The 9,042-nt window shown below is 51.8% G+C and overlaps 1 protein-coding gene across 1 annotated transcript in view; it reads right to left on the bottom strand.

The window, feature by feature from the left end:
• Positions 1-2,354: 2,354 nt before the first annotated feature.
• The window catches only part of LMTK3 (lemur tyrosine kinase 3), a 23,709-nt gene continuing 17,021 nt past the window's right edge, over positions 2,355-9,042 (bottom strand). Inside the window, exons 13-15 of the mRNA XM_006868163.1 lie at positions 7,589-7,724; positions 7,271-7,408; positions 2,355-2,868 (exon numbers count right to left, since the gene is read on the bottom strand). Coding sequence (XP_006868225.1) covers positions 2,852-2,868; positions 7,271-7,408; positions 7,589-7,724 — 291 coding nt within the window. The 3' untranslated portion in view covers positions 2,355-2,851. The remainder of the gene's footprint in view (positions 2,869-7,270; positions 7,409-7,588; positions 7,725-9,042) is intronic.

A 9,042-nucleotide genomic window follows, 5' to 3' on the forward strand; every position in this document is an offset into this window, starting at 1 on the left:
CACTGAAATGGTCAGCAAGGAGTTTTGGGGATGGGAGGGTGGGGAATCAATGGTCAATGGTTCTGTTTTGGCCACCCTAAGCTGCAGATGCCTGTGGACCATCCAAGCCAGCCTCAAAGACAAAACCCAACTAACCCTTTGTTGTGAAGTGGCCATTCCCACTCACAGCAACCCCATGTGATAGAGTGGAACTGCCCCAGGGCGTTTCCTTGGCTATAAGTAGATGGCCAGGCCCATTTCCCACAGGGCCACTGGATACGATGTCAACTGTCAACCTGTAGGTTAGCAACAGGTTGTAATTGCTGACGTTTCTCCGGGACTTCAACTAAACTCCAAACCAAAGCCACTGCAGACAGACCACTGCTATCTACCCTGTGGAACTGTTCATGAATGTTTCTGTGACTAAATCTTTGTGAGAGCAGACCGCCTCATCTTTCTCTGAGGAGAGGTTCATGGGTTTGAACCACTGGTGTTTTGGTGAGCAGTCAGTCCATTGATTAACACACTGTACCACCAGGGCTCCTCTAACCAGGCTTCATCCAAAAAACCTAATTCCCTGCCAGAGAGTCGATTCTGACACACTGTATCACTACAGGATAACATATAGAACTGTTCATGGGGTTTTCAAGGCCCCAAATCTTGACTGGAGCAGAGAGACTTCACTTCCTCCTCCAAAGGAGGACTTTTTGGTCAGCCCAGTGCTTAACCAAGTATGCCACCAGGGTTCCTTAATGGGGACCCCCAGACCCTCCTCCAGTTACCTTAAGATGGCTCTACAATCCTGTTTTCTCCCCAAGGATTGAAGATTCTTTTAGTCCCTTCCTCCCTCAGGACCAGGGTCCTGGCTCACAGCCCCCTCCTGTACTAGGGCTTCTAGGCCCCAGTCTCTTCTTCCTCAGTCCAGGGGTCCCAGCCCCCAGCCATTCCTCCCTCAGACCCAGGGGTCCTGGCCCCCTGCCCCTCTTCCCACAGCCCCCTCCTCCCTCAGACGCAGGGGTTCTGTCTTGGTTCCATCCAATGTACCCCAGACAGCAACGCTACCAGCACCCCTCTTCCCTGAACTATGCTAGTGACCCTGGTACTGCAGTGAAGGGACATCAGAGTCCACCACAAACCCACTCAGAGGAGAAAAGATAAGTGGAGACAGAAACTGAGGTCAGGAGAAATCCAGAAAAAGAAATTAAAACCAAAGACTGAAAGCAATACAGGACAGATAGCAACTGGGGGTGATGCTGACAAGACGCGCAGCTGTGAGAGACGCAAACAGGAACAGAGCCTGACGGAGGGAGGAGGAGACAGGAGAAAGACCTGGGCATGGAGGCAAGGGAAAACTGTCAGGTCAACGCAGAAATTGGATGAGATCAAACAGGGCAAGACAAGAGCTGAGAATTATTAGATGGCCTTGAGTTGGTCCCAACTCATGTATGCAGAGTCCTGAGGGGTTTCAGGGCTGGGGTCTTTTGGAAGCAGATTGCCAGGCCTTACTTCTGAGGTACTAACAAGCTTTTTGGTTAATTTTTCAGCACTACACCTTTGGTAGCGTAGTGGTTACGAATCGGGCTGCGAACCTTAAGGTCAGTGGTTCGAAACTACCAGCCGCTCCGCGGGAGAAAGATGAGGCTTTCTACTCCTGTAAGGATTTACACCCTCGGAAACCCTGTACAGGGTCGCTATGGGTCGGAACTGACTCGATGGCACTTAACAACAACAACAACAACACCTTTATGTGGAGCCCTAGTGTGGCGCTGTGGGTAAACGTGCTGGACTGCAAAATCAGTTTGAACAGAAAGAAAGGTCACCAGCTGCTCCTTGGAAACCCTATGTAGAGTTGCTAGGGGTCAGAACCAACACTTCACTTGAACAACAAACCATTTATGCACAACCCAGAATCTAGGGAGCTAAGAAGCAAAGGGGAAATATGGTCAGTAGGGTGGTCTTCTGGAGAAACGGATAAACTGAGGCAGAGCCACTCCTGGCAGGGAGGTAGAAGTTGACCTTTGAGGACCAGGGAGTGTTGTATGTAGGATGGTGTCAGAACAGAACAATGGAGGTTACTTCTCACCCCCTTGTGGCCACAGGGTCCAGAGCACAGGCCTCTACCCCCACTGGCTCCTTGTTGCCCCTTGAAGTGGAGGCTGCAGTTTGAGATGCTAATGCAAGGACGAGGCAGAGAAGTCAGGCCTCACCACAAACATTTCTGTTTCTGAGCCTCCACATCCCATCTGTCAACCCGGGGCGTGAGGATGGAATGTTCCGGATGGTTCTGGTTTCTTCTGGTTTAGCGCTCCACTCCCTGCATCCTTCTCCCCCACCTTCAACACCACCACCCTCCAAACACACACAGGCCCTGCGTTCCTCCAAAAAGTTGTTTTGTCTTTTTTAAATAATGTGAAAATGCCACGCACAGGTTTGGACCAGAAGCCCCTCCAAGGGCAGGGCTGGGGAGGGGAAGGGAAGACGAGAGATGGGGGGAGTCCAGGTCCCCAAAGCCTGCAGCCGCCCCCCCCAATTGGGGCCCGGAGTGGGTGAGGAAAGGCATCTGCTGTGCCCAGGGGCTCCAGGCCCCAAAGAGTTCAGTTCCGACAAGGCTCGCTCTGGGGGGTGGCGACGAGGGGCTTCCTGCCTCATTTGGCACCGAGGGGATCTGGGGGGTCAGGAGAGTCGTCTGGGGGGCTGGAGGGTGGGGGACCAGGGCCTCCCATTTGGCACATGGTGGGGGGAGGGGAGGGCCCCTCCTCAGGGGCCTCCCCGGAGGCGGCGTCTGCAGGGGTGGCAGTAGCTCCGTCATCCACAGAGGTTTCTACTCTCAGCCCCTCTTCTGGGGGCGCTGGGGGATCTGGTCTTCGGGGAATCAGTTCTCCACGGGGCCTGAGGGCAGCAGAAATACAAAGGGAAGTAAGCATGTGCATGCTCCTGGCTTCCACCTGACTGTGGCAAAGGAAAGCCTGTGTAACTCAGACCGCATGCTAGGTTGCCCCTTGGGACACCTGAGCCAGACCTTTCTTAGTCAGTTTCCCATTCAATCACATTCCACGCTGAAGATGTGTCTCCGGAAGAATCTCAGACGTTGTAGAAGAGTTTCGAATTGGTCTGTTTCCTCCCCTGAGGGTAGGGGTTTAGGAAACCATGTTGCTGAGTGGGTAACACTGGAGAGCACTTAATAACAACATCCACAGTGTCCAGCACAAGAAGTGTCCTAAAGCATCTGTCTCCCCCATGTTAAAAATCTCACCCCTGCCCATTCCGTAAATCCAGAAAACCAAGATCTGTGGGGTATAAACGCTCACATCACCAAAACCTCTCCCTGTCTCCACCCCTATCTCTGGCTCCATCACCTCATAACTGGGGAGTCTGGGTCTCGTCACTGCCCCTAGCCACTGCTCTGGAGTCTCAGTGTCCTGCTCTTTAAATGGTGAAAATGACCTTGTCTTCTCAAAGGGGTTGGAGGCTTTAGGATGGATACCTGTTGTAGTTAAGGTGCTATCCAGTGGTTTCCTAATCTTAGTGCCCCTATGTGGTGGAGTAAGATTGCCCCATGGGGCTTCCTGGGCTGTAATCTTTAGGGGAGCGGGTTGCCAGGTTTTTCTTCAGAGGAGTTGTTGGGTGGTTTTGAACGTCTAACCTTACCTGTTGCTAGAAATCCTAAAAGGATTCTAGTGGTACAAGTGAGTTCCACTGCTAGCTAAAAGATGTCATGCGATCTAGTCCTATAATTCTACTCTGTCACGTAGAGTCACGATGAGTTGGAACTGACTTGAGCCACACTCAGCATAGGGGTCTGAAGATGAACAGGGCAGGGGTGGTAGTGGAGAGAGCCCCCTTTCTCCCCCCTCTCCCCTGCCTTGGTCTGAGAAGCCACCAGGCTCAGCAGCTATTTGGGCCCACGCAGTGAAGGGGTTTCACACAATGGGGCCCTCCGTCTTCACTCCTGGTGACTTAAGGTGATGACATTCCTGCTCCAGGCTCACTCTACAGGCCTCGGCAGTGACTCACTGCTTGGCCAGTGTCCCCACACCCTGGAACCCAGCCCTGCCCTCCCTCATAGGGGCCCTGAGGTGGGGAAGGGCCTTCATCCTCCCAGTCTGTTGGTTTCCAGTCTCTCCCCTCCACATGGCTGCCAACTAAAGCTGATCTGCTCCTCCTCCTGCTCATGGGCCGTTCATGGCTCGCCACTTCCCTCCAGATAAAGTTCCAGTCCTCCCCCAGCCCACACTCAAGCCTTCCATGGTGGCCCCTGCCCACTCTTGCAACACACTCTCTAATCACCAATCCAACAGACAGCTTCCTCCTTTTCCCTGACCCAGCCCATCTCTCTCCTGCCTCTGCCAGAGAACCTTCCTTCCCTTGCCCCCCTCCTTCAAGTCCAGGCTTAAACGATAGTGCCCCCTGGAAGTCCTCCAAGTTTAGGACAAAACTTTTTCTCCTTGTATTGTGTGCTTGGTATCAGGGGTCTAGGGTTGAGGGCAGAGGGAGGCAGGGTTGGTGGATTCACTGGTGTTGCCCAGACCCAGTGGATACTCAATAAACATTCAGTTAATTAAGTGCAAGGGAGTCCTGGTAATTTAGTAGTTAAGTCCACATTGGGCTGCAGTTCGAATCTACCTTCTGTTCCCATAAAGAGTTACAGCCTCCTCGGAAATAGGAGTTGGAACCGACTCGACACCACACCATCACCAATGAAGCACAAGGAGTTCTGGTGTGGCACTGTAAGATAAGCACTGGATTGCTAATCACAAGATTGGTGGTTCAAATTCACCAGCTAGCTGATCCTTGGAAAGACTATATGGGGTCACTCTTCACAATAGTAACAATTAAGCACAAGGAGCCAGAGTGACACAGTGCTTTGCCATAGGCTGCTAAGCTAAAATAAAAGTAGGGGGGCTCATACCACCCAGCAGTTCTTGGGAGAAAGGCCATTTGGTCTGCTTCCATAAAGATCATAAGATATCCCTATGGGGCAATTCTACTCTGTATCACTGGGGATTGCCATGAGTGGGACCTGATCCCAGTGGCTTTCTTACTTTAAAATTTTTTAAAATTGTGAATTGAGTGAAGATTTAAGTGGTCTTCTTTATGCTGTTATTGTTAAATGCCTTTGTTTGGTTCCAGTTCATAGCGACCCTGCCTGGATAGGGTTAATGAAGAGCGGCTGGTGGGTTTGAAGCGCTGACCCAGCAGTTAGCAACAGTTCAATGCTTGTCTAGAGCACCACAACAAGGACTTGGGATTCCTGGATAGTGCAAACAGTTAACATGCATTTGTTAAATGACAAGTAAGTCGCTCCACCCAGAAGCATCTCAGAAGAAAGGACTGGTAAATTACTTAAAAATCAGCCACTGCAAAACCTTCTGGAACACAGTTCTACTTTGATGCACATGGGATCTCCAGGGGGGAAATCAAGTCTCTGGCAACTCCTAAAGGTTAATTAGTATAATAATAGCTAATTGAGGTCAAGGCTACATGACCAGGCTCCATGCTCAGGGATGGGGGTGGGTGGTTGGGTGGGTCTGGGATTAAACCCTTTCATTCCTTCGGTAATCTCATGAATCTGCTCACAGTATTATCCCCATTCTACACATAAGGAATTCTACACAAACTGAGGCACAGACTTGTTCTAAGAGCCAAGAAATGACAGAGCCACCTCTCAACTGGGATAAGATATAAAGGAGCAGGAAGGGAAACCTCACGTCCTACATATTCAAATCCTGCAACTCGCGGTGTTTCCAGGATGGCCAGCAGGTGGCAGGAGAGAGCAAGGCAGGGAGTTGCCGTGGGAGACACGCTGGACTACTCCCTGCTCTGGTTTCTGGCCCAGTTAGAAGCTGCTTGTGATGTGATCCTCTCCCAAGGTGGCGGTAGGGATTAGTGATACTCAGACACGAAACGCCACAGGAAAGGAGCTTGACAAACGGTGACTCGTGAAGAAGAAACGGATTCAAAGGTCAGGAGGCCTGTTGGTGACTCCTGGCTCCTCATTCCCTGCTGTGTGACCTCTCTGTGCCTCAGTTTCTCTTTTGTAAATGGAGATGAGACTAGAAACTACCTCGTGGGATCATTTTTGTTACAATAGCCAAAACCAAATCCACTGCCATTTACAGCAACTCTACAGGACAATATAGAACTGCCCACTAGTCATTCTGAGGCCGTCAATGTTTATTAAAGCAGATAGGTACAACTTTCCTACACAGAGCTGCTAGGAGGCTTGAACTGCCAATCTCTGGTTAGCAGCCAATCACTTAACCACCTTGTCACCAGGGACCCCGTTGTTGTAAGGTAAGGTCAAGTCAGTTCTGACTCATAGTGGCCCCTAATGACAGCACAGAACTGCTCCAAAGGGCTTCCTATGTAAACTTCCAAAAATACCTTTTTGTTGTGACTTGAATGAGGATTGACTGAGCAGATCATCAGTTTTACATTCAACAACCTATGTGATCTTTATGGGAGCAGCCAAGCACTTAACCACTGTATCATCAGAGCTCCCCATGGGATCATAACCCTTAATCAGAGCCACTGTTGTTGAATCTATTTCCATAGGGTTTCCAAGGCTGTAAATCTTTAGGGAAGCAGAAAGCCTCGTCTTTCTCCTGAGGAGCGGCTGCTGGGTTTGTGCGTATTCTACAACTCCACCAAATTGATTACAGATGTGTTAAGCACATTGTTTCTTGTTATTAAGCGCCGTCAAGTTGGTTCCTACTTATAGCAACCCTGTATAGGGTTTCCGAGCATTCATTTATGAGCCTGAACCCCCAACCTTCCAGTTCAAACAGACTTTGCAGTCCAGTGCATTAACCTGCAGCGTCGCTCATGCTTCAGATGATGAATATTATTATTATTAGTAAAGAGGTGTGCTTGTTTAAACCCACTGGCTGAGTGCTCTAGGTTTAGCTTTGCTCATGCTAGTTTCTTTTCTCTGAACCTCATGTATCTGAGCAGTGTTTTCCCTGAAAACCTGGGGGACCCCGGCTACTGCCGGACAAGGGTCTGGGGTAAAGACAGGCCGGCCTTTGGAGGGCCTCCTTACAGAAGGGGAAACTGAGGCTAAGGGAGGGGGTGTGACTACCCAAGACCACCGGATGAACACCAGGTCTGGTGGTGTTTCCAGAGTTAGATGGGATCCCAGGGATGAGCACCCACCGAGAGACGAGAAGGGGGCGGAGCGAGAGGTCAAGGGAGCAGGGCCATTCTGAGATGAGGACAGATTGACGGTGGAGAGGAAGATGGGGTAGAGAAGAGAAACAAAGGGAGGGGCGTCGGGTCTGAGGCACTATACCTGCGGGCCGGGCGTCGGGGGCCCGGCCGGGTGGCCCCGGGGTCTCCAGCGCAGGCGAGACGGAGAAGCGGGAGAAGCACAGGGGGGGGCCTGGCGGGGGGAGGAGGGGGAAATCCTCCGCCCACTCGAAACTGCCTCCTATGGGGTAGAGGAGTGGATGTGGTCAGACCCTCAGACTCTCTAGATACAATCCCCAACTTCAGTGCCCAGCCTTAGACCCCGCCTATTCGTCAGACCCCCACCCTTCCTCCAGCGTCACCCTAGACACTCCTCCGCCCCTCCTGCGGCCCCGCTCCCAGACCAAGCTCCACCCCTCACCAAAGCCGCTGTCGTTGTTGGGAAACCCATCTCCTGGGGTGGTGGGGTGGGGAGGTGTCGGGGGCGCAGGGGGCGTTGATGGGTCCGTGTCCCCCTCTGGGGGGCCCTGGACGCTCAGCTCGTTGGTTGGCGTCTCCTGAATGAGATTAGGGGAAGCGAATGGGCGTCATATCCCACCCACCGCACCCCCAACGAACAACAAAAAACAGGCAACATTTCTGGGGCTTCAGGCATCCCAACTCAGCCTCTGATGTGCTCTCTGGAGAGGGGGCTGGAGCCCTTGCCTGCCTTCTTTCTTTTTAAAAATTTAAAACTTTTGTTTTTTTTTTAATTGTGAACTGAGTGATACCTTAACCCCAGCCCTGTCCGAAGCTCCGCCCCTGATTTGAGCCCAGTCAACAGATAAACAGGCCACTGCAGGAACTCTCTGGCTCCTAATGCGCAGCCTCTGTGAGTGTCCCGCACTCAGTTATCCTCGTAAATTCCGCTCTGCCTTCAGGAGCCCCATCCGCCTCTGAAATCTTGGCGTCCAGAACTACCTGCTCCTAAGGACCTCAAGACCATCGTCCTACACATCTCCCACCCCAGCATGGGATGATCTGGTCCCAGACTCCCTAAGCGGCCCTCAGAAGTGGCCAACACCCCACGTCTGAGCTGTGTCCTGGTTCAAGACACTAGGCTTACTCATCACATGACCTCAGCCAGGTATGCCCCGCCCCTAACCACGCCTTCATCCCGTAAGCGCCTGCCCCTAGCTGGGTTCCCCTACTCACGCCTCCATCCCGCAAGCACCTCCCCCGCCCTCCCTTTTTCTTTAACTTTATTCCCCACACCAGGGAGGGCGGTGGCTCCATAGGATAAGCACTGGACTGCAAACCACAAGGTCGGCGATTCGAGCCCACCAGCCGCTCCTGTGGGAGAAAGATGAGACTTTCTGCTCCCGCAAAAGATTTAAAGCCTCAGAAACCCTATACAGGGTCTCTCTGAGTCAACAACGAACTCAATGACAACAAATCCCCCACACCTCTCTCAGTCAAGTCCCACTTACTCAGCACAATTCTGAAGCCCTCTCTTCACACTTCGCCCCCAGTTTCACAAGCTGTGCCTATCTCTGACCACACCCTAAAATATTTTAAGCTTACACAGCCCATTTCATAAGGTGCCCTGGTGGTGGTGTAGGATAAACACTAGACTGCTAACTACAAGATGGGCAGTTCAAACTCACCAGCCGTTCCAAGGGAGAAAGATGAGGCTTTCTGCTCTGGTAAAGCTTTACAGCCGCCTGTAGTGTAGTGGTTATGAATCAGGCTGCGAACTACAAGGTCAGCAGTTCGAAACTACCAGCTGTTCCGTGGGAGACAGTTGAAGCTTTCTGCTCCCGTAAAGATTTACAGCCTCGGAAACCCTGTACAGGGTCACTATGAGTCGGAACTGACTCCATGGCACTTAACAAC

Source organism: Chrysochloris asiatica, unplaced genomic scaffold, assembly GCF_000296735.1.
Source record: "Chrysochloris asiatica unplaced genomic scaffold, ChrAsi1.0 scaffold00116, whole genome shotgun sequence".
In the NCBI taxonomy this organism is placed as follows: domain Eukaryota; kingdom Metazoa; phylum Chordata; class Mammalia; order Afrosoricida; family Chrysochloridae; genus Chrysochloris; species Chrysochloris asiatica.